General features: G+C 41.2%; 1 protein-coding gene across 5 annotated transcripts; it reads left to right on the top strand.

The window, feature by feature from the left end:
* Nucleotides 1–1,278: 1,278 nt before the first annotated feature.
* Nucleotides 1,279–24,926, top strand: LOC122551659 (retinol dehydrogenase 7-like). 5 transcript variants are annotated; one of them, XM_043693943.1, is made up of 6 exons: nucleotides 1,279–1,387; nucleotides 3,280–3,321; nucleotides 11,258–11,588; nucleotides 16,887–17,145; nucleotides 22,001–22,164; nucleotides 22,701–24,926. In XM_043693943.1, the coding sequence occupies exons 1-6, from the start codon at nucleotides 1,364–1,366 to the stop codon at nucleotides 22,952–22,954; spliced, it is 1,074 nt and encodes a 357-aa protein (XP_043549878.1). In that variant the 5' UTR covers nucleotides 1,279–1,363; the 3' UTR covers nucleotides 22,955–24,926. The 5 variants fall into 5 exon arrangements, with proteins under 5 accessions (XP_043549878.1, XP_043549880.1, XP_043549881.1 ...); XM_043693946.1 differs by having other exon boundaries at nucleotides 1,303–1,387; nucleotides 11,332–11,588; XM_043693945.1 differs by lacking the exon at nucleotides 3,280–3,321.
* The last annotated feature ends 1,237 nt before the right edge of the window (nucleotides 24,927–26,163 follow it).

Genomic DNA, 26,163 nt, shown 5'->3' on the forward strand with positions numbered 1-26,163 from the left:
TTTACGACCCCTCCCAAAAAAAAACAAGGACAACCTAACTTTCTTAAAGGAGCAGTATTGTCACACCATCAAAATTGGCCTTCCTCCAATTTAGAACTGTGACTATTAGATCAGATATATCCCTTCCCAAAACTATTTTAAAAATAATACAATTACAATCACTTGCCCCAAAGTAGGTACGATCACAGACTGAATAAGAACATTTTCATGGGAACACTTAATTTCCTCTCCATCTGATCCCTTAACACTATGGTAGTCCCAGTCTATGCTTGGAAAATTAAAATCCCCTACCATTATCACCCTATCATTCTTATACCATAACTGAGATCTCCTTACACATTTGCTTCTCAATTTCCCACTGTTAAGGGATCTACAGTACTTGAGGGTAAAAAGATTATAGGACAATGAGAACAAAGCCAACTAGACAACACTTTCAAGGAGCAGGCAGGATGGGCTGATTGACTTTCTTCTGTGCTGCATCATTTGATGATAACATTGTGGCCTGTGCTGTACTATTTCTGAAATGATTAATGTTAGAGATTGCATTAACCTCCCTCCAATCTGATGATATTACACAAGTCTTGGGTGGAGAAATCAGAAGAATAGCTTTGGATCTCAAACGGGAGATGTCACTTACCTATCCCAATATTCTTAGTGAAAGTATCTGTCTAGCGAATTGCTATCATACAATAAACTGCATCTTGTTAAGAGAAGAAGCTCTTCTCATGAAGATTCCCTCACAATTGCTTTACCACCACAAACCAAATATTCTCTCAGATCCAATCAAAAAAAAGATAGGTGCAACATTTTTCTACCCACAAATACCATAGTCTTCATTTCTGCTCACTGCTCACATGACTGGCCTTGCCTATTTTAATATCTGATCGGTTTTTGTTGATGCCGTTTTCGGTTCCACCACTGTAAATATTAACCCTATTTAACTGAGCTGATCCTAATGTATTTCTACTGATCCTCATCGCCCTGTGGATTCTGGTTTCTCATTGCTGAAAGTTTCCAGCTTTGCCACTTATGCTTTGTTTCCTGTGACCACTTATTTCAATTCTGCCTGCTTCCCCAATATCCTATCCCTACCATGTCCAACAATTGGAAACTTGAGAATGTAAAGATTAGAATCTTAGCAGACAGCACCTGCAAGTACACGTGAATAACAGGATATACACAGTCACCAAAGACATCACTTCTGGCGTGTCAGGATACATTTAAAATTTACATAAGTAGATCAGTAATGATAATGCTATTAAAAAGCTTGAGGGCTTTACGTGGAAGACACTTGCAAGTTGCATTGAATAATCTAGTCTGGCAAATCAGTAACGCTTGCCACAGCATATTGATTATTTTTCTAATGGAAGAAATATCGAGTCCAAATGTAAGTAACATTTGCCATCCAACATGACAGTTTGAACTTCGTTAGGTGATTATTCTTGGGTTAATTTTGATCATTTATGAACCCGTTGTTCACTTAAGAGTGAATCAAACTATATCATTCATGTTTTCTACAAATTTATAATTTGAGATATCACCTTAACGAATTATGTTAGTAATAATTTTAAAGTGTATTAACATAAGTGGTTACAGAAGTTTGTTATTTTAAGGGATGAATGTCAGACAGGAATCTATACTTAAAATGATTATGGGTTTTAAGAAAGTATATTTCTTCCTTGGAAATGTAAAAGCTTGATAGTATCAAACTATAATGTCTATCGAGTTGAGCAACCTGAAACAAGCAACTTAGAAGATCTGGAACTGACAGTGCTTATAACAATTATGTTAATGTGCAAATATCAGTAAACTATCTCAATGCTATAATGTTCTGGCAGATATTGAAACAATTGCAGATCAATGCAAATTCTCAGGCTGCATTTTTAAAAATGCAGCTAAAAGCTAAAAACAGAAAATCCATACAGTTACTATTTAAAATATAAAATTCTTCTAAACACATAGGTTAAGCATCTATATATTGTGACTGATAAGCATGGTACTGGATCTTACTTTAAATATCATTTGTTTTAGTTAAGAGAGGTGACGGTATAATGGTGATGTCACTGGACCAGTGGCCTAGCCAAATGCTCTGGGAACACAAGTTCACATTCAATTATGGTGTTTGTTGGAAATGCAATTAATTGATAACATCTAATTAACAGTGACTGTGAAACTATCATTGATTATCATTGGAAAAAAAATGAAACTACCAATCCTTTATGGAAGAAAATCTGGTGTCTTACATGTGACTCAGTTTACAGCAATGTGATTGACTCTTAACTACCTTCTGAAATGGCCTAATAGTTAATCCAATTAGAATCTGGTTTGACATTTCTTCAGAACCTCTCTCCATTGATACTACCAGGCCTGTTGAGTTTCTCCAGCAATATCTTATTTTGTTTGCTTCCGCTCTCCAGCACCTACAGTTCTTTGTTTTATTTTAGTGTTAAATTGAACCCCTATCTTTTTTGTGGACAGGAAAGATTCCATACCAAAAGTCCCCCGGGGGACTTACCAACAGTTAACTTTGGTGTCATGGCTGATGTTTATCCCTCCATCAACATCACAACAAAGCAATTTATCTGGTCATTATCATATTTCTGTTATACATGCTTGATGTGTACAATTTAGCCATCACATTTACCACCCTATTAAAGGAATGCAATTTAAAAAAAAAAATAGTGGTGTGTTTCTCATAGAATATCATCTATGAGATCTTGCAGTTTATCCAATTTCTTTTTAACAGCCATGATGTGGAGATGCCACAATTGGACTGGAGTCGACAAGGTCAAAAATCAAATGACACCAAGTGACAGCTCAACTCCTTCCTTAGATGTTGTATGATGGAGAGGAATTAGAACCAGTATTTATAAGCAAAAATATAACGTTAAAACCAGTTGCCCTTGTTGAATCCTTTAGTCAGTTTGGAGGTAGACTTAAAGGATACAATGAGGGCAACTAGTTTTAAAGTTGTTAACTTTCTGCTTATAAATACTGTGTCTTATATCTCTCCAGAATAGCACACCTGGACTATAACTTTGTGTTGTTTGATTTTTGACTGTTTTTAAACAGCATTTCTTCAACTTAATAAATAATGCTTATTTACATTGAAGTCAAAATGCCTTTCAAAATGGACAAACCACAAAATCTGGATTTTCTGGACTCAGTGGCTAGGATTGGATATCTTGCTAAGTCACTGCTAACTCTTCTCCAGCCAAAGTAGAGTCACCCCCTTTTGTAATGCATAATGAATTTAATGCGGCCTTGTTTTATTGTCAGGCATCTACCAAAGTAGAAGATGTTGTTGAAAATATTCTACAGGTCAGTCTCAGAAAATTGACATAACTTTTGTCTTCACTGATAATTGTGAGGGATTCATTTACATATAAGGAATGCAGTGCAGAATTTATTGCCATTGAAAATAATGAATGTGTTGAAATACCACCATAATGTTTAGTGCATCTTTGTGTAAGCAGTGAAATGATTTGAAAAAACTGTTAATTACAAACTATTGTTGAAGGAAAAAGAATACCCATAAGCTTATAATGAAGGAGGGTATCCTAAATAGATTTGTATCAGTAAATCTTATTTAATATGATTAAAATTTATGGTTTATGATCACTGTTCAGATACACAAAAAATCCCTGCTGTCAATTTTGATTTCAAATAGTTTAAAATCTTTTGAGTATATCATGAACTGGCAAACTAATTTTCATATTGGGAAAACATTCAAATGAATGAAAATAATTGAAATAGTATTCAATAAATGGTTTTTTAACTCTCAAAAGGCTTATTTCAATTGTTCATAGTTCTGTGATGCAATGCGATAGAACAATGGCTCATATGACCGGTTCCTGAATGAAATGGTTCACTCCAGATGAGTGGTTGAAAAGTTGTGCTTGTTTTCTCCAGAGAAATTAGAGGTGCGCTGTCAGCGAAACACACAATATTCTGAAGGGACATAAGCGCTGTGTCTTGTTATATCTCCTGGTTGGTGAAAGTCAACATGGGGCATAGTCTCAAGCTACAGAGTCAATCATTTCAGACTGGGATGAAAAATTTCTTTAGTCATGAGAAGACTTATCTTTGGCTTCTTAACTGGAAAGGTTAGTGGATGTTATTTTCTAATTCTGGGACAGATGTTTTGATCTGGTTGTCAGTTTGCTTGCGGAGCTGGTGGGTTTGTTTTCAGATGTTTTGTCACCACGCTCTGGTGAAGCATTGCTGTTCTGTCCCACTTGCTGTGTGTGGCTTGGTTTGTTGTGGTGGGTGGTATCATTTTCAGTTCTGTTTCTGAGACCTATATATTTGTTAGTGGAATTGTGGTTCGAATGCCAGGCCTCTAGGAATTCCCATGCATATCTTTGGCCTGTCCCAGGAAGGATGCATTGTCCCAGTCAAACTGGTGTCCCTCTTTATCTGTGTGTATGGATACCAGAGTTAGTTGTTCAAGTCTTCTAGTGGCTAGTTTGTACTCGTGTATCTTGATGGCTAGTTTCTTACCCGTTTGTTTAATGTAATGGCATTGCAGTCCTTACAGGATTTTTTTTAATGTTACATTTGTCCTTTAAATTTCAGTAGCAGATTTCTGGGCTACCATGATGCCAAGAGGTTGGAGGTCATCTCTGCCATGTCTTTAATGTATGGTAGGGTGACTAGAATCTCTAGACATATTATATCATCTTGTTTAGGTTCATTGTGCTGGAATTGGCCAACTGCACTTATTGGGTAACCATTGTCCCTGAATGTAAACAAAGACATGTAGCAGTTCCTCAAGGCCTCACATTCAGTATCCACACTGGCCACCAGACTTGGCTCCTTGCTAGCATCTTCATCTTGGAAGCCCCAAGATGGCCCTGGCAGAATTCAGCCAGTATCTTTACTCAGGAGAATCACTCTTGATCCCTATAGTAATAAGCCATCCTCTACAGTGATCTAGTCTCACCAGGTCCAGAAAGGTTTCATTCTGGTTGCAATGATCCTTCTGTTTTCGCCATTACCATCAACTTTTGCCAGGAAAGGATCATTGTGACCACAGTTAGATATCACCAGTGGTGACCAGAAAGTTTAAAACCTGAGCAGACACTGCCAGGGAGGCACCACCAGTGGATCATCTGCCAGTGGGAGGCAGCTTAAGGCATCCACATTAGCCATTTGACTTCTGGGATGGTGTTCTAACTTATACACAGAAGGGCCCATTGCTGAATTCTACCAGAATTTATGGGTAGCATTGCCTTGTCTTCCTTCAGTAACACTAGCAGGGGTTTGTGATCTGTTACTATGATAAATTCCTGTCCACAAAAGAGGTATTGGTGGAACTTCCTCACACCAAAGATAACCACCAAACCTCCTTTGTCTAGGCATATTTACATTCAGCATCAGCAAAAGTCCAGGAAACATTCTGTCAGGTGTTCTTTATTGGGCAAATAGGTGACCCAACATTGTTATGCTGCAAGGGTAGGCATCACATGTCAGCACCATCTCTCACTTTGGATTGTAGTGGACCAATATATTAGAAGACAATAGTTGCTTTTTCAGTTCCTTTAAAAGGCAATTACTTGGCTATGCAACCACTTCCAAGCCTGACCCATTTTCAGTAGCAGGTAAGGGTGCCAGGATGGAGGGCAAGTTAGATATGAATTTTCTGTAATAATTCACTCAAGGAAAGATCCAAGCTCTGGTACAGACATTGGAGCCAGGGTTCCTTTGATTGCCCTCAAGTGTAGCCTAATTTTGTTGGCTCTGTAACCCAAGTAGGTCACTTGGGGAACCTGAAACATTTTTCCCTTCCAAGGCATACACCCACCTGGGAGAAACATTTAAGCACTGTCCAAGTTCAAGTGCTCTTAGTCTTCCTGTCTATTAGGATGCCATCCAGATAAAAGGCAACCTGGGGTAGCCCTGAAAACATTTTCTATGCTCTGCTGGAAAGGGCACAGGCTGATGCCCCAGATGTTGGTATTAATAGTGTACTTCTGGAACTCCTCATCCAGTTACAATTTCCAGCACACATGGCTCATGCCCAGCTTTGTAAAGAACCTGCCACCTTTTTGTACAAGTCCTTTATGCAAGGGTATGGGAATTCATCCAGCTGAGAGAAACTTTATCATTTGCTTAAATCCCCACAAATGTGAGTGGACCAGCCTTCACAAGTCAGTATGACCAGTGCTGCCCATTCTGCAAACTTTTGTTTTAATGATTCCTTTGCTCTCTACCTCCACTTTCAACCTCAAGGAAAATGGCACTGGGTGGGCCTTGCAAAATCTCAATTGCTTCCTGGCCAATAAGTGGCTTCAGTTCATTTTAGTTTTCCAAGCTTTGGAAAAACCAGCTTGGCATTTCACTAGGACTTGAGGCAACCATTTCATTTAAACATGAAAAACGTTGAGAAAGATTGGCATAATTAAATTCTACCCCGAGTCTTGGGCCTGAGTCCTAGCACCATTAGTGGTAACTGCACCAACTGCTCCTGAGAACTGAAGTTATACCCTTAATTTGCAAGGGCTCCTCAGTATGGAGGAGGTCTTGCACAAACTTAAAGTTGGAGCCCTGAGCTAATCTGATTCTGTAATCAGAAATACAGCTGTGCCATCTCAAACTCCATGGGAGCTGGGTGACCATTTAACCAAACATTAATTTTAATCTGTTTCAATTTGGAAATCACCAAACAATTTAGTTGTTCCAGCCCACATGGAGGGAGACTTCCCAGGTGTGCACTCGTGGTACCAGCCTACAGTTTTCCTACTCAAGTCAGGCCTTGTGCTGTCTTAAGGACACATACCTGCAACAACTACAGTGGCTTGCTGGCCCAGATCCTGAAGAATTGTTTAGCCACTTGGCCAAAGCTTGGCTTTGTTGTGGGGTTCTGCTGTGCTGGCCTAGAGTCCCTCCGCTTAGTATATGCCCTGCATGAGGCCATGATTGCCTACATTCAAGTGGGGAGAAAGTGAGGTCTGCAGATGCTGGAGATCAGAGCTGAAAATGTGTTGCTGGAAAAGCACAGCAGGTCAGGCAGCATCCAGGGAAAAGGAGAATCTATGTTTCAGGCATAAGCCCTTCTTCAGGAATACATTCAAGTGGGGTTCCCTATTGGGATGCCTTGTAGCTCCCATGCTCCACTTGTTTACTCAGTGGAGAGTTTGAGGCCCAGTTAGGCTTGAGCTAGTAGGTGCTTTTGCATGGTTATGTTATTGATCCCACATAACCGTGAACAAAATCCTGATCCACTGTTTAACTCAAAAAAAAATCACATGTCTGTCAGTCAACAGCTCCCAGTTGCCCCATGTACCAACCAGACCACTTCTACAAACTGGTTGTTAGCCTTCTGGTCTCTAGCTACCCTGCTTACTGACTCTCCCCAGGCTTGCTTTCCTCTGGCAGTCAGCCTCCCAGCTCCTGGTCACCCCACATACTAACTAAACCACTCCCAACCTACAGGAAGGTTATTGGCCTTCCAGCACCTGGCCTTGCCATGTACAGATTGACCCTCTCCCTGTCCAGTATTCCTATTGACTGGCCAGCTTTCAGCCTCCCTGCATACTGATTGGTCTTTCGAGGCCTAGTCACCCATAAAGGGCTAGACCTACCCATACAGTAACAGCTCATCTGAAGAGATGCATTCTCAGGGGCTCAGTCCAAAAACTGAAGTGAAAACAAAAACAAACCAGTATGCAAGGGCTAAGCCCTGCCATAGTCAACATTTTTTTCTAAGTGGAAAAAAAAGTGTTACACACTGTAACCAGCAAGTGAAACAGATCCCTAATGAGAACTAAGTTACACCTGAAACACTCTGTTTAGATCAGGAATTTAGAAAAGGTCAGTCCTTAATAAAAAGGAATTTCAGTTAAACTGGCAATATAATTCAGCCAGTTCAGGAATCAAACAAACAGCAGTAGTAACACTGACTGTGGCCCAGCCAGCACAGTCCCTCCTGAGTGAAGGAATTCAAAAACCCCTGTTAATCTATCAAAACAATTTACAAAGCAATTAACATTAACAGCTTTATCCAGAGAAACAATTTTACAAGAAAAGAGTGGCAAAGCCAGGACCTAAACCCTACCATTAAACCAGTTTTCAGGTAAATGAGGACAAACCTCAAAATTCCACTTTTGGCCATCACAAAACAGTGACAAATACATAAGACAGTCCAGTTAGATAAAAGTGCATAGAATACAAACTCCACCCCACCCCTTCCCTACAACCCACGTATTCCTCCACCTTCAGGCCTCTAAGGCAGCCTGCACCTACATACCTTCCAGCTGTCCATCCTAACCCCTTCCAGCCACCTCTAGGACAGCCCATCCCCTTCCCTGGGATGATGGCACAAAAGGAAGCCCACAAGTCTTCTGGATCCCAGCCTGCCCCTTCTGGCACTCCACCACTGACACCTTCTGACCACCTCTAGGAGAGAGTGTCCTGAGGACCCTTCTCCAGGGAAGAGCCTCCCCCACCTTCTAAAGCTCAGGGCAACTGGCATCAGGGTGGTATACCCACCTTCCAGGGCAGTCTACCTAATTTCTAGTAGACAGGATGGCCTTCCCAACCTCAAGCTCTCAGGGTGACAACTTTTGGGACAACCCATGAGCCTCCGAGCTCAGGCCGGCCAGACCCAGGGACATGTGTGCAGATACTAAACCTGACAAGCAACAACAGAATCAGTTACCAAAACAGTCCTTTCTAGTATACAGTTTATTACCATAAATAGTTCTCTTCAAAATGCAGAGTCTATTCCCAGGAATAGAGTCCACTCCAGTATGCATCATCAGAGAGAGTCCTCTCCTACAGCAGATACACACCCCACAAGCATTTAGACTCCATAGAGGCCTGGTTTATCCAGAGAAAGAGGCCCACTCACAGGAACATACTACATTATGAAGTTGCAGTTAACTCACAGGAGTTTGGTCCTCTTCCAAACCCCAGGACACAGCACATTTAAAAGGCATTTGTAGTAGTGTATAAATAGGAAGGATTTGGAGGGATAGGGACTAGGTGCTGGCAGATAACACTAGATTGGATTAGAACATCTGGTCAGCATGGACAGGTTAGTCCAAAGGGTCTGTTTCTATGCTGTACATCTGACTAAGTACTCAACTCCCAGCAGACGGTCTTTACAGAGGTTCCAGTCCACCAAGAAAGGGCCAGGCCTGCCCACAGGAACAGCTCATCCAAGGTGGTATATTTTCTCACAGGGGCTCAGCCCAAACACCAAAAATGAGTAAAAAGTGCAAGGGCTAAGCCCTGCCATAAAAGTCAATATTGTTCTTTTATCAAAGAACAAAAAAGTATAATACACAGGCTGTAACCAGCCAGTGAAACAACAGATTCCCAATGAGAATTAAGTTACACATTAGCTGTTTAAACCAGGCAGTTTAGAAATAAATCTGCAATAAAAAAGCCAGTTCACCAAATCCGGTTTCCTCAAAAACAGAAACCAATAGCAGCAGTAACACACTAACTATAGCCTAGCCAGCACATAGACAGTTTCCTGAATGAAGGAATTCTACAACCCTGTTAATATTGGTCAGCCAAGCTTCCTGATTGACTCAAGTAAACAACCCCATTAACAATGTTGTAGTCAAAAAGATCCACCTGGTTCCAATCATGACAATTTAATAATTGACAATCAGAGTTCCCTCCATTTCAATAATGACTTTATTTTAAAAGAATTGTACAATTATTCAAGAAGGATAGTTTGGATAAACAAGGAAACCACAAGCCAGTGAGGTTAAGAGCTCTGGTGGGAAACCATTGAAGAAAAATTCTGAGGAACTGAATTAATCTGCAGTTTTAGAGGTTAGGATTACTCGAGGATAAACAGCATGTCTTCATAAGGGAGAGATTTGCAAACATATTAAATTTTATTGTACATTTTGCAATGATTAGGTGTGTATAGATGAGGGTAGAGCAATACATGGACTTCATTAAGGCTTTTTACAAGGTCTCACATGACAGACTAGTTAAGAAGCTAAAAACTCATGGGATCCAAAGCAACATGGCAAATTGTATCCAAAATTTGCTTAGTGGTAATAAGAGGATGATAGGCTTCTAGTCACAAAAACACACTCTTACACTATGTCCAGTGGCATAACACAGTGCTCTGTCCATTTCTCTTTGATGTGTATATTAATAATCTATACGTGAATGTAGAAGGCATGATCAGTAAACTTGCAGAATACATAAATTTTAATGGTGTGGTAAAAAGTGAGGAAGAAAATCTTTGACACTATGACATAGATGGGCTGGTCAGATGGGCAGAACAGTGGCAAATTGAACTTAATGAAAAGGGTGAAGTGATGATTTTTGGTAGGACTAACCAGGCAAGAGTACATGTTGAAGAGTACATGTGCAGAGGATCTTGGTGTGGATATCAATAAATGCTTGATGGCAACAGGACAGGTAGATAAGATGGGTAGAAGGCTTATGGATTGCTTTTATTAGTCAGGCCACAGCTGCAATATTATGTGCAATTCTGGTTGCCACACTATAGGAAGAATGTGACTGTATGAGGAAGGTTGTACAACAGATTCATCGGGTTGTTGCCTGGGCTAGGGCAGTTGGGCTAGACTTATTTTCCTTAAAGAAGAGAAGGCTGACCTGGAATCTGTTTGAAATGTACAAAGTTCTGAAGGGCATCAACAGGCTAGAGAGACCTTTCCCCTCAGTAGTGGGTAAACAACTCTGGGCACAGTTTTAAAGTAAGGAGCAGGAGGTTTAGACAGAATCTTGAGGAAAGAATTTTCACCCAGAAGGATGTCTGGAACTCATTTCCTGGAAGGGTGGTAGAGGCAGGAATCCTCAAGAAACTTAAGGACCTTTTCAGATGATTACTAGAAATGCCATAGCATACAAGGCTATGGGCTAAGTTCTGGAAAATGGGATTAAAATAAATGGATATTTGATTGCTAACGCAGGCATGATGAGCCGAAGGGTGTCTTACAATGGTGTAGAACTCTATAATTCTAATATTATTAGTTTTAAAGAATGTTGGAATATTCTTCCTTCCTCCGTCATTCCCTTTTCATTTAGGACCCTATAAAAAGTCTACATAATAACTCCGTAGAAGATATTTCTTTGTAATAATTATTACAATGTCTAAATTTCATTCAAACTATTATTCCTTTTGTATGCATTATGAATAAATTAGTATTTTAACAGATAATTAACCATGGGTTAACTATATTATTACTTATTCATAAACCCCTATACAACTAATGATCCCTCAGAAGGTATTTTAAAGTAATTAGTGTGCTTCTGTTAGTTGGTTCATACAGCTCCAATACAGACATCTATTCTGGGAATTGCCATCATCTTCTTCCTTTGCTGGTTAATTAGAGACAACTTGGAACTCAAAAATATCAAGGATAAATATATCTTTATTACTGGATGTGACACTGGCTTTGGAAACGTGCTGGCCAAGCAGCTTGACAAACGGGGGTTTCATGTAATTGCTGCATGCTTTACAGAAAATGGAGCAGAGAAACTGCAGACAGACTGTTCAACTAAATTGAAAACTGTCAGGCTCAATGTTACCAGCCAAGACCATATTCAGAAAGCAGTGGATTTTGTACAGGCAGAAGTTGGAGACCAAGGTAAGTGAGACAACAGACCAAAACTTGTCTTTCTTCAACTATTAATTAAAATATTAAGGACACAATGATTTTTCTCTGTTGATATGCTTTGTGTAATTCATATACTTACCAAGTAGCAGAGCCTCAGTTTTCCTGACAAACAGTACTCTGCTAATACTTCCAGGTAAGGCTAACTACAAAAGCAAACATAATCTGTTATACAGCTACACACAATTACATGATGTGTTTCCATGCACCTCAGATTTACAATAAGATGCTTTGTGTCAATGGAGAAATAATCCATGATGATCACTGTCACCAATTAGGTCATTTTTGAATAAAAAATTATTAAAATAGCTTGAGTAATTTTACAGTAATTATATTCCTTCAAGTTTGAACTCCAGCAGCAGCTTTGAAATGTCTTTTGATAACTTATTCCTGCACATTATGCAAAGCACCTGCCATATTTGCCAACAAAACAATAATGAACATTTCTGTCACATTACCTCTACAATGACAAATCCTTTCAAAAATGCAGATATGAGTGATCAAGGAATAAGTAATGACATAATTTTCTAATGTCTAATATGTCCAAATAACCATTAGGGCAGCATAAACTGGAATTGTGCATCTGGACCCTGTGGAATCCTGGTGCAGCAGACTCCATGAAAATTACCCAGGAAATTGAACTTTTCAGTAGGAAATTCCCCTGCACCTGTAACCCTCCAATAGCACCCATTAAAGTCAGAGTAACTGAAGGGTGAAACCACACTTAAACTTAATTCCCTAGGAAAAGATAGATTATAAACATTGCGCCATAACTACCCAAGATTTACACAGACAAATGCACACACAGCTCCTCCTCCCCACTATGTCTCTCTTGATCCCTGCCTCCCTGAAGTGACACTGATTCTCATGAAATGGCCTACCCCAGCCCAGCCCACCTGACCCTGCTGAAACCAATTGGTCTAGTCCTGCTGGTGCCATACAAATGCATCCACACCCAACGTCCAGCCCTGTACCCGGTCCTGACAACGTCAACCTCAGATATGGAAGCCAACACAATTCACGGACTCAGCCCTGCTGAACAGATGATAACCCATTACAATCTTTCGCTGAATGAAACTTGACATGTCATGTCAACTTACTTAAAAGCAACCTTCTTCCACCTTACCTTCCCAATCCACCTGGCACACAACCCTTTCAATCATCTGCCCCCTTGACAGTCTACCATACTATACTTCTCAGTCACCCATCCCAGGCTAGGATCACAAACTCCTCACCCAACTGGTATACTATACCCTTTCTACTCATCTAGCACTCTACCACTCTCATCTATCTAGTACCCTACCCACATGGCTTGTTACCCCTTTAGTTACCGACTATCCCCTCACTTAAACTACACACTGACCTTCCCTCAGTTGCTGACAAAGTATCTCTGAAACCTCTAACTTCTCAAAGACAACAACAAGTATCCTGAAAAAGAAGAGTGGCTTGGCCTGCAATTCTACTCCGGTGTGGAATGGATTTCTTCCTTGTTACGTCTGTTGGATGCATTCAGGACAAACTAAACGCAGAATCTTGCCTGCAAAATTTGACGACAGATAAGATGGATAACATTAAAGATGATTACTACTGTGATCAAATCTGTTGCAACATTTATTGGGATGTTTGGGTGACAGTTTTACATTAACTTGTGAGATGTGGATGTTGTTGCCTGTCCAGCATTTCTTGCCCATCTTAGTTGCCCTTGAGAAGGTGATGGTGAGCTGCTGCCTTGAATTACTGTAGGTCTCATGCTGTAAGTAGACCCACAATGACTTGAGGGAGGGAATTCCAGGATTTTGACCTAACAACTGTGAAGGAACAGTGATATATTTCCAAGTCAGTTTGGTGAGTGGCTTGGGGGGGATCCTTGCAGGTTCTGGTGCTCCCACATATTTGCTACCCTTGTCCTTCTTGATGGACATGTTAGTTGGTTTGGTTTCTGTTTATGGATTTTTGGTGAATTTCTGAGGTGCATCTTGTAGATATTACACACTGCTGCTACTGTGGTGGAGGGTTTGTGGATGTGGTGCCAGACCAGCGGACCACTTGGCCTGAATGGTATCAAGCTTCTTGAGGGTTGTTGAAGTTGCAGTTTCCTGGAGAAGGGCTTATGCCCGAAATGTCGATACTCCTGTTCCCTGGATGCTGCCTGACCTGCAGCACTTTTCCAGCAACACATTTTCAGCGTTGTTGAAGTTGCACCCATTCTAGCAATTTGACTTCCGCCTTGTAGCTGGTGGAGGGTTTGGGGAGTCAGGAGTTGAGTTACTCACCGCAGTATTCCTAGCTTCTAACCTATTCTTGTAGATCACTATTTATATGGTGAGGCCAGTTGAGTTTTTGGTCAATGTTGACCCCAAGGATGTTGAAATGGGGGATTCTGTTATGGTAATACCATTGTCAAGGATGGTAGTTAGATTACATTTGTGTTTCATGAATGTTACTTACCACTTTTGACCCCAAGTCTGGAAGTTGTCCAGATCTTGTTGCATTTATATATGGACTGCTTCAGTATTGGAGGAGTTGCCAGTCATTAGGGAACATCCTCACTTCTGATTTTATGATGGAGGAAAGGCCATTGATGAAGCAACTGAAGACAGTTGGGTCTAGGTCATTGCACTAAGGAACTCCTGTGGAGATTTCTTGGAGCTGAGATGACAGACCTCCAACAACCATGACCATTTTCCTATGTGCCATGTATGACTCCAACCAGTGGAGAGTTTGACCCCTAATACACAGTTTTGCTAGAGTTCTTTGGTGCTGCACTCAGTTGAATGAAGCCTTGATGTCAAGGGCTGTCCTACTCACCTCACCTCACCTCACCTCTGAAATTCAGCTCTTTTGTCTATGTTTGAACCAAGGTTGTAATGAAGTCAGGAGCCAAGTGGCCCTGGTGAAACCCAAACTGGGCATCACTGAGCATGTTACTTCTGAGCAGGTGCTGTTTGATATCAGAGTAGACTGATAGTGTGACCTGGTAATTGGCTGGATGGAAGTGTCCTGCTTTTTGTCTACAGAACATACCTGGGCAATTTTCATAGAAACCCTACAGTGGAGAAAGGCCACTTGGTCCATTGAAACAACATTTCCCCTCTGAAGAACATCCCACCCAGACTGTGGGTTTGGAGTCACAAGTAGTCCAGACCAAGTAAGGATAGCAGTTTCTTTCCCCAAAGGACATTAGTGAACTGGATAGGTTTTTCCCTGACAATCAACAATCAACATCAGACTCTTAATTCCATGTTTTATTTTATTGAATTCAAATTCCACCATTTGCCATGGTGGGATTTGAACAACAAGAAGCAAATGCTCTGCATATGGTCAAACACCAACTGCAGTTAGCACTATGGTTGTGGTACATCACATCATTAATACTTGGGGCCTGTGGAGCCATTTTAATTTGATTGATGGCACACTGTCATTGGAAAGCCTATTTTCCTATAAAGAAACATGCTGACTCCTACTACCTCTTCTCTCCAGTAAACAGAAGTTTATGAAGTTACCTTTACTATAATACGGGGTATTTGCTGCCTCAGTACTGATGCACTGTAGACTGAACTGCTGCTTTTTCCCCCACCTGGAAGAGTCAACTGATATAGGAATTGCAGATGATGGTGATGTTCAAGAACACTGCTGTGCTCTCCTTATCCTGGGGGTTTGTTAGCTTAGTTGGCTGGACATCTGATCTGTGACAGACTCCGATGCCAACGGTGTGGTTTCAGTTCTCTGGCTGAGATGACCATGATTCTCAACTTGTCCTCTCACCTTAGGCTTGGTGGCCCTCAGCTTAAACAGCCACCAGTTGTCTCTCTAATGACAGAGCAGGCCTATGGTCCAAAACATTGACAGTGACTTTATCTTTTCCCTGCTGTTTGACTCTGATTGAGCTGTGCTATCTCCTAAAATCAGCACCTACTTGGTGAAATGTAACCAGATTAGACTGCTGTTTGCTTAGACAGAGATAGGAAATGCAGTCTGGTACTCTTTGGATATGGCCTTTTATTGTGAACTGTCCTACTTCTCCTCCTTCAGCCTGTGTATCATCTCCTGGTCATGCTACCCACAGCTCACAATAGAAGGCCATATCCCAAGTAGTCCAAGGTGGACTACAACTATATACTGCCCTACTTGTCAAATTCCAGCATCAATCCCCTGCAAATCCAAGAATCTTTCCAAATTTCTCCAAGAATACACATCACAGTACTTTTTGCATAATGTGAAAGAATAAAGTACAAGAAAGTCAAAAACACCTTCTCTGCACACTCCATCATGTCTTTACTAACTGTGGGGATGGGAAGGAAGGGTTTCTTGTGCCACTGGGCATATATTCAGCTGAGTGATCAGGATAGGCCATTAACAGGCATTGCAAGATTCAAATTGGCAGACCATGGTTCAAATCACTGAGATGATATAGATGTTCTGTTCTGCTATCCTGCTTACCTCCAGTACCTGAATGGCATGACTGCATTAGCGCTCTTACAAATAAGACCATAAACCATAGCAACCGAAGTCAGTTATTCAGACCATCGACTCTGTTTGGCCATTCAAGGAGATGTTCTGGATGTTACCGAGATGGATTTATTAATGCCACCCATCATCTTTTTTGGATTACCTATAATGCCTGAATATCTCTCCATAGATAAGGAGTCCAAAACTGTTCACAGTATTCCAGCTGTGGTCCAACTACTGCCTTGATAGTCTTAGCAAAACCTGCCCACTTTATACTTTGTTTCCTTTTGTCTTTATATGGAACAATGTAACAGCTATGCTGTAATCAGCCAGAAGTTTTCTGATGATTTTGGAGTTCTAGCCTTCTATGCACATATCAGCGAATTTTACGGTGGGAATGCTTCATCATAAGTAATTGTTGAGGTGGAATTTTATGACTGTGAAAATCATAAAATAATAGAACAAATGTTAGGAAATCAGATTAGGGCAGAAATACACAGTTAAGGTGCTAGTGTTGGTACAAGCATGATAGGGCCAATTGGCTAAATTTGTAGAACTTCTTTAAAGGAAAAATTTCCATTTATATGGAGCCTCACAAAGGGCCCCACAGCCAACAAACCATTTTTGAGATGTTCCGTAACTTTTAGTATCCACGGTGATAACTTGTGTTAGTGTGGGGCCTTTAACATTAGGTAGGCATTACACAAGATCATTACCTAAGAAGTATAAGTTCTAGAAATCACCTTTTTGATTTTCTTGTGAATTAACAATGTGTGTCTTCACAGACAACCTAAATCATGTATCATTGTCTCTGACCTGCAGGTCTGTGGGGTTTAGTGAATAATGCTGGAAGAGCAATTCCAATAGGACCAACAGAATGGCTGACTGTGGAAGATTTTACCAGAGTCTTGGATGTTAACCTAGTTGGACTTATTAATGTCACCCTTCATTTTCTTCCACTGGTGAAAAAGGCAAAGGGAAGGATTGTGAATGTGGCTAGTGTCATGGGTCGTATTTCATTTGCTGGTGGTGGCTACTGTGTATCAAAATGTGGAGTGGAGTCGTTTTCAGACAGTTTAAGGTAAGTGGCCAGTAAATAATCTAGAAAGGATTTTATAAATAAAAATACTGATGGATTTTAGAGAGTTATGTTGTTGTCATGGCATAGAAGGAGGCCAGTTGGTACCCTGTGAATCTATGCCTGCTCCAGTCAGTTTCCAATACCCACCATTGCCCTCAGCAAAGAGGCATAAACATGATGCCCTTGAATTTTATGGGGTTTTCCTACTTTTCCAATACCAAACGTTTGGTAGAGTTTGATGGAATCTTCAGAAAAATGCTGCAAATGGGAATTGTTTTACGTTTGTTGTTTCTCCAGAGGGTACACAACCCTTCTGCTGAAAATTCAAAATGTATTGCATTTCTTTGTAACCACCTCTTTGAATGTAATGCAAAAGCCTTGTGCTAGCTCTCTCCTCAGATACTACCAGACCTGTTACATTTTCCCAGTAATTTCTGTTTTTTGTTTCCGATTTCCAGCATCTGCAATTCTTTGTTATTTTTAAAGTAGTTTATGTTTGACTTGGAGTTTAATTTTTATATTGAGTGAAGCAGTTTGGACATTCTAATGACATCATTGAATACAAATGCATCTTTTGATAACATGATGCTTAGCTATTTCATCAATGTTAGACAGAAACAGAAAATGCTGTAAACACTTAGCAAGTCTGTCAGCATTTTTTAAAAGAGAACTAGTTGACATTTTGGATTAAAGAAACTCTGAAAAGTCAATCAACCTGAAAAGTTAACTCTGGAAAGAACCTTATCGGGGTATGAGGGTCATAGGATATTTCAGAATTGGGTGAGATGTCCAGAGATGCTGCCTTGATAGTGGAAGCAACTTGTAGCATCTTTGATAGATTTACTGAGCAGTGAGATGAATTCCTAGCGAGACAACAGCAGTTTGCTAATGAAGAGGGATTATAGTTTGTCTTATTAACATCACAACTCACAATATTAATCTTCAGCTTGCTATCTTACTGAATACACAGAAGAAGCTAGACATGAATTTTCAAAATGGAAGTCAGGGCAGGTACCTGGTGACTTCAGCTCACTGCTGGCTGTGAGGAACTTCGATGTTGATTAGCACCAAATAGCATCTTAGGCCACTAACTATGGACACCATCCACAAGCACCCTTCGGACATGAACATTGGCATCTGACATTTGACAGCCCATGTGGTATTTGTCATGGTATCTCTCCGATCCACTTGCCAAACTTTTGCTGTGTCAATTATCACTTGCTGGTTAGTCATGGGGCTGTATATCTTGTTGTTTGGCAGTGTTGTAAGTCTTATAACAGTCTTATAAGCTGTTGGCACATGCAGCTTATATGGTAAACTAACAGCACATGCAGCAAGCAAGCAACCATGTCTAAATGAGTAATTCTCATTGAAGTGCCCATCATTTAGGGGCCACAGTAAATCAATGGCAGTCACCTATATCAGGGGATTGGCCATAGTCAGGCATCCAGTCAGGGTGATCTTGTTGAGGGGGACCATGCCTCTACAATCCAGGGAGTAAGTCAGTTCTGTGGCTTCAGTACAGCCAGTCTGGGGAGTACGGCTGATGTCTTTGGGAGAAGTATATCCACCGGTTATGGGTCTGGACACTTCTCATCCAGTTTGGTCACTGAGGGGGTTGCCCTGTGGGACCATCCACAAAAGGTAGGGGGCAACAGAGATGGAGGCTTGATGGGGGAATGGGAGTAGTGGCAGGGCTCCTGCTGTTGGATGGAGACTCAGTAATCTGATCTTTGGGACTGCAGGCTGTGTGTAAGGGGGAATGACAATTGTGAAAATTAGGCAACAGTATATATAAGGTGAACAATATAGTCAGGCATGGTTGGGAAGAGAGTTATGGGAGGGATGCCTGTCCACAGCCAGGTACGTCCTGGCTTCAAGGAGGGGATAGTATACGATTACACTTGACATGGTTACTTCAAATACCAGGGACTGGGAGTGAAAGATGGAAACCCCTCTCTGCAGGGTTATGTGGAGAGACCTAGGAAGGTTCAAAACCCAGAGGATTTAGGGAAAGGGGTTCTGAATCTTTCACAAAGAGAAGAAGGCTGGAAGTCACTGGCTGAAAATTACTCACTGTCACTGTCCATCATGCTGGAAATCAAAAGAAAATGGTTGTGACCACACCTGGAGTGGACTTGGTTAGAGTCTCAACCTGTGAGGGAGGAGCCTGCAGGACCCACTGATGAGACACTTCAAAGGGAGACATTATTACACACAGACCCATGGACTGTACAGGACTCAGAAGTGTAGGGTCAGTAATTGCTATCAGTCCTAATGCATTGGCTCTCTATGTCCTGTACACCTCTCCGCCCCAGATATTACTGGTGAACTAATTTGCACCAACACTTTTGGATGCACAGACCAGTGAAAGAATAGGGATATTGTGAGACAAGGAGCAGTGGTGATAGCAGGACCTATTGCTTTATATAAGCTTTGAGCCAACCTGCTTCTATAATGCTGCAGCAAGCCTTCTATACAGCACAATACATGCTATGTGGCATAATGTTAGCACACTGTTGTCTTCATCACAATACCCACACTCAAATAAACTGTGTAGAGTCAAAACAATAACATTTAAACAATTGTGAAAATTCACATACGGTACAAAGTGCACTCAATAGGTTTTCGTACTCTGTTTCTCCATTCCTCCCCCCACCTGTCTCACTATGTCTGAGATTAATCTCTGGGGCTGCAACTGGGATGAGGGAGAGGTGGAGTTAGTTGGCTTGGAGGTTTTGGTCAGGCCACCTTGGGGGATGTTTGTGTCTGAACATCTCTGATCTGCTAGAGGGTTTTTGTGCTAGAGGCAAATGGACCTTCTATTTATTAAGGGTCAATGGGGGCAGATAGGGTGGAGGTAGAGCTCATGACCACCTCTGAGTGTCCCTAACAGGAGACTTCTGTGTGGTTCCTCCTCTGGCTGGGAGCTTCCAAACTTCTTGCGAGGAAGGGGCACGTGCATTGCATCCCTGTCCCTATGCTTTTGGTCCTGAGGAATAATGGGTGAGGTGATGGAGTGCAGGTGTGTGCACCTCTCCAGCAAATGCCCAGGGGGCTGGTGCTGGCTCTCCATGGAGACAGTCAAATGATCACACACGTTACTGCATTCATTCAGCGTCTGGGCAATGAAGGCCATTACCTCCCACACTCCTGTCCCTCTGCATGTGGGCACCTGCATTGCTGACACCGTGTCCTGGCACTGACCAGGTGCCTTTTCTGGCAGTCCTCCGGGTGCCAGTGGAATGGATGTTTTTACCATGGCCAGCTGTGAAACTGTTAATTTCAGATACTTACTGGAATGTTCTCCTAAATTTGCTAAGGCTAACGTTCCCTCCAAGAAATCAGTATCTGAACTGAGGGGGCAGTTATAAAAGGTGGTCTTGCCAATGCTTCCTCTGAAACTCATCCTCCAAGGTCCTGGAGGTGACTTCTGGTGGAGCCACCTGTTTCATGATGGTGTTTGTGGAGATGCTGGTAGTACCTGGAAGATAAGAGAGAGTGTTGTGGCCTGCAATTAGAAATGGTGTGCAGTGAATGACACCAACAGCAGGGTCACTGAGAGTTCCAATAAAATAAATACTTGGGCTCATGTTGTTGGTGGGGCAGTAATTATAACACTTTAAAAGGGGTCTGGATGTGTACATGAATTGGAAGGGTTTAGAGGAAAATGGGCCAAATGCTAGCAAATGACACTAGATAAGTTTAGGCTATCTGGTCAGCATTGACTAATTGGACTGAAGGGTCAGCTTCTGTGCTGTGTAATTCTATGACTCTATGATGTTTTGGCATCCATCTTGGAGTGGCCCTGGTCTTCTCCTGCAAGAATAAGAGTTCTTTCCTTGACGGGATTGAGGAGTCTAATTTTGGGCTCCCTTCACCTATCTGGGCCCTTTCTGTCCTATTGTGGGCTGCTTCTCGTGGAAAAGGAAGAATTGAGTGATGAGAAAATGGGTGGCATGACTGGCTGTGCTGAGAGACCAATAGATCGTAAGCCTTGGTGGGAGGAGGTGCAGTAACAGAGATAATGAGAGAGGTCTGAGAGAGATGTGTTAAACATATCCTGGCAGAGTGGAGAAGGGCAGTGACCTGATGGTTGTTCATTTGCACCACTGAGATGGCACTGACCTAGTGATGACTATGGACCAGGCTGCCAGGGTGTAGTGTTGTTGCCTCCTCTGGCTGTCCTTTGGAAAGAGGCCACCCCTCTTATGCACTATCCTCTCTACCAGGACCTACTGGTCCTTGTCAGAGAGCAGCAGCATCAGCTCCCCCTCTGCAAAACGTTCAGATCCTATCTGTTAATGAGCAGGGAGGTTTTGGAATGCCAGTATTCATCTGGGTGCACAGTGGCCTCTTAAATACCATGCAGATTCCAGGGATGCTGGTCTTTCAGCAAATTTTCACTAAATGAGGAGTTGTTCTGGGAACAGTGCATGGTAAGGTTGGGATAGAATTGGACTTAAGGGACCCTACAGGGTAGGTAGTTAATCACCTTCATCCCCTCCCCCACTCACCCATTGTACTCTATGCTACTTTCTACCCACTCCGACCCTCCTCTAGCTTATCTCCTCTAGCTCTCTGTTTTCTCTGTAGGTGCTGCAAAACCTGATGAGTACTTCCAATGTTTTCTGCTTTTATTTTGGGTTTCCAGCATTCAACAGGGTTTTATTTTTGTGAGAATGTTAGTCAGAGATAGCTGAAAGAAAAGGAACAAATGATGATTTGAATGCGTTTAAAGAGAGTTGATTAGAAACTTGTTCTCCTCCTTCCAGCTTAACATGTTATGTCGCTTAACTTGCCAAGACTTTTGGAAAGTTGGATCAAACTAAACTCTTGTGAATTCCTTTTATAGGAGGGATATGCAGCACTTTGGAATCAAAGTCAGCATTATTGAACCAGGTTTCTTCAAGACAGAAACTACAAACTTAGAGTTTATTGAGAAAAACCTTCAACAGCTTTGGGAGAGACTCACCCCTGAGACAAGGGATCACTATGGGCCAAATTATTTTAATAATTGTAAGTGTTTATTAGTAAATCATTATTTCTTATTCATGTTTAAAAACCCTTACATCTTGTTGAAAAGAGAGATATGCTGGCAAAGATTTTGCACTCATCAGGACAATTAAAAGAATGCCAAATTTCAAACAATCTCAACAAATTATACCACAAAAGGAATTGCAAACTAGTTGAAATGAGGCATCACTATGGTGATAGCTTTGAGAAACTATAAGCTCCCTAACCTTAAGCAACCTGATTCTCCTTTCACCAATAATCAAGTTCTTTACAAACAAATGATTGTTTAAATAAAGATTGCTATTTACATTGTTGCCTTCCTGTTGTGACTGATCTGCTATTTGTTACTTTTAGTTATTTAAGATTTTAAATGCATAGTTTTGTTGTGATACTGTAAGTTGCTTTGTTCTAACTTGCACTTAAAAATGAAAGTTCAAACGTAACAATGCATAGATCTTATTCAAAAAGTATAATCATTGTTTTCAATAATAAGCTGTGAACAACATTTTCAATTTAATTTGAAAGTGCTTATTTTTTAGACATTAAAGTACAACGGTTTTCAATGCACTCACTGTGTTCCACTGACCTTGAGAAGGTGACTAACTGCATGGACCATGCTTTAACAGCAAAATATCCACGAACACGTTACAGCGCTGGATGGGATGCAAAGTTTTTCTGGATTCCTATCTCCTACACACCATCATTTCTAGTAGATTGCTTGTTACGTTTGTTGTTACCTACCCCTGCATATCGTTTGAGAAAATCAAAAGCCAGGAACATAGTTGGTGTATAATTACTTCATCTAGAAATGCACATAGGCACTATATGTAGCATTATTACAAAGTAATTTTTTTCTAAGTTTTAATTGGGTAAGATAGATCTTGTTCTTTCATAATAAATAGAGGATTGTACTTGGGTCTTATATGTGATCAGTATCTTTACAACAAGTGAAAAAAATTCAGAAATAAAATGAAGATATTAGACATAAGTCTACAATAATTAAGTAGAGAAAATTCCTTCCTGTGCCGTTTAGATATGTGGTTCAGTTCTAAATTTGAACATATTGCAACAAAGTACTTTTATTGAGATCCAATTTGCCAACTCAGTACTGAATGGATCTGTAGTTGCAAGGCTCTGTCTTTAAGGTGTGGTCAAGTTTTGAGTGTATCGCTTTCACAGAGTGCTACTGTGATGTGTCATGACAGTGTTTCAAGTTCTTGAAGCTTACATACATTGTCTGTTTCACTTAGGCACAATAAACCCATATTCTACAACAATGAGATCTGGAATGCTTATCGATGATTTAGAGACTACATTTATTCTTTAGCCCTTTTTTAATCTTTTGAAAAATAAAGTATGCTTTATTTTTATTGTACTTTTTACATTTCATTCATGAGCCAGTTCTGATTAACCTAGTAAAGTGTTAATGCCAATTTTGGAATTTTTGAATTGTGTTCCAAAAACTAAGCTTAATGGTAGCAACACATTACATTAAATGTTTCTAAAAATGTAATTTTTAATGTTTTGCATTATGAACTTGTTTGTAATAATGCATTGTTTTGATTTTTGAATACGGTATTGCATTTTTCCCATGGAATAGTTTTACTTTGTTTTGTTGGAGCAAGAAAAATTTGCTACTTTTCCATGTCAAACCAATGTGAATAAGAATTGATCAGTGATCTGGAAAAAAAAGTATATGTATAATTTACATGGATTAAAACTCTTCATGATGTTTATGTTTAAAAAAGAATCTTTTTCAAAAAAACACAGCTCTCTACCTCTAAGCCTCAATGTGTGGAACAGGCATAATGCATAATAAAGATGTCTATAATTGAAATACAGAATGGCCTACCTGTTCCTCTACTGAATTGTACATCTTTTGAAGGATATCCAAAACAATATAGAACAATTTCTATGCATATCTATAATTCTTAATTCATCCATTGATTTTTGTATCATGCTTGAGTATTTTACTGATGTATAGAATGGAGCAAATCCATAAGGTATGGTGCTTAACAATCTAAGTGACCTACATAAGTGAAACCATTATTGCACATCATAATGTGTGGCATCAGCAGATTTGCACTGAGTAGGACACTGGTAGGGGAGTAGAGAAGTGTGCAGTTCCATGCTTGATTCCATAGTAGTGATGAGGTGCCCAACAATGTACCACTGAAGATTTCCTTTGTGTTGCACCAGGACTAAAATACCCTGCCACTCATGGATGCAGGCATGTAAACAAAGTCCTTGATTGGAAGTGTACACATCAGGAATATGCCCAGATCTGCTGCACAGAGATAAGTAGAGAGTAATACAAGTACATTATTTGAAAAGGAAATGACAACAGTTTGCATCTAAATAGGTACCAATTCTTAGAAAATTGTATCAACATGTTTTACTGATGTGAGATGAAACAAAGATGTCAAGCGAGAAAGGAGGTATTAAGAGACTGAAGGAATGCTTGGTCAATAACATGGGATGTAAAAAGAATGTCAAGTGAGATGGTCGAGGAAAGAATTTCAGATTAACGAGCCTTTATGGCTTACTGCATAACCACGAATAAGAGCACGGTGAGGGGGACACAAGAAGCTAGTGTCAGGAGAACACATGAGAATATGGTTGATGGGATGGGAATTGTATTTTAAAAGTCAGAAACAAATATAGAAAAACTCAACAAATCTGGTAGCATTTGTAGAGAGAGAAGTAGTATTAGTATTTTGAGTCCAGTATGACTCTTCTACAGAGCTCATTGTTCAGAGTCATATTTTTGAGTGGGAGCAGCGGCCGAGTAAAGGCGAACCCGGGAGACTACAGCTAAGGTAAAACAGTTTGTTTCAAAATTACTTACCTGTAGCGGGCAGCGGTGTTTTTTATTCTCTCTTCACAAAAAGAGCGGGAGCAGCAGAGGAAGTGACGGCAAGCAGAGGGGCAGCCGGGAAGGAGAACTCACCCTTTAATCACCAACGGTCATTTGAGTGGGAGCAGCGGCCGAGTAAAGGCGAACCCGGGAGACTACAGCCAAGGTAAAAGAGTTTGTTTCAAAATTACTTACCTGTAGCGGGCAGCGGTGTTTCTTATTCTCTCTTCACAAAAAGAGCGGGAGCAGCAGAGGAAGTGACGGCAAGCAGAGGGGCAGCCGGGAAGGAGAACTCACCCTTTAATCACCAACGGTCATTTGAGTGGGAGCAGCGGAAGTGAGGTTGGAGCGCATAGCTGGGCGGGAAGGTAAGCGATTAGTATTTGAGTGGGTGTGTTCTAGACCCCAGGTAAGTGACTCAGTGTTATTGACTCAGCGCTCTTGTTTTTGGAGAAAGTGTACAGTCATGGCAGCGCAGGCAGTGGAATGTTCCTCCTGCAGGATGTTTGAGATAGGGGTGACCACCGATACTCCTGCCAACTTCGTCTGCAGGAAATGCAGTCAGATCCTGACCCTCACCGAACGAGTTAGGGAACTGGAACTGGAGTTGGATGAACTGAGGATCATTCCAGAGGCTGAGAGGGTGCTAGATAGAAGCTACAGGGACATAGTTACGCCGGAGAACAGAGGTAGCTGGGTAACAGTTAGAGGTGGGAAGGGGAAGAAGCAGGCAGTGCAGGGTTCCCCTGTGGACGTGCCCCTAAAAAATAAATATACAGCTTTGGAAACTGTTGGGGGGGACAGCGTTGCAGGTGTAAGCTGCAGTGAAGCGGTCTGTGGCTCTGAGACACAGAAGGGAAAGGGGGAGAGGAGGAGAGCGCTAGTTATAGGGGACTCTCTAGTTAGAGGGACGGACAGGCGGCTCTGTGGACATGGGCGAGACTCACGGATGGTTTCTTGCCTCCTGGGTGCTAGGATCCGAGACGTCTCAGACCGTGTCTTCAGAATCCTTAAGGGGGAGGGTGTGCAGCCAGAAGTCGTGGTACACATTGGCACCAACGACATAGGTAGGAAGAGGGATGGGGAGGTCATTCAAGAGCTCAAGGAGTTAGGCAGGAAGCTAAAAGCTAGGACGGACAGAGTCG

Source organism: Chiloscyllium plagiosum, chromosome 7 (assembly GCF_004010195.1).
Source record: "Chiloscyllium plagiosum isolate BGI_BamShark_2017 chromosome 7, ASM401019v2, whole genome shotgun sequence".
NCBI lineage: Eukaryota > Metazoa > Chordata > Chondrichthyes > Orectolobiformes > Hemiscylliidae > Chiloscyllium > Chiloscyllium plagiosum.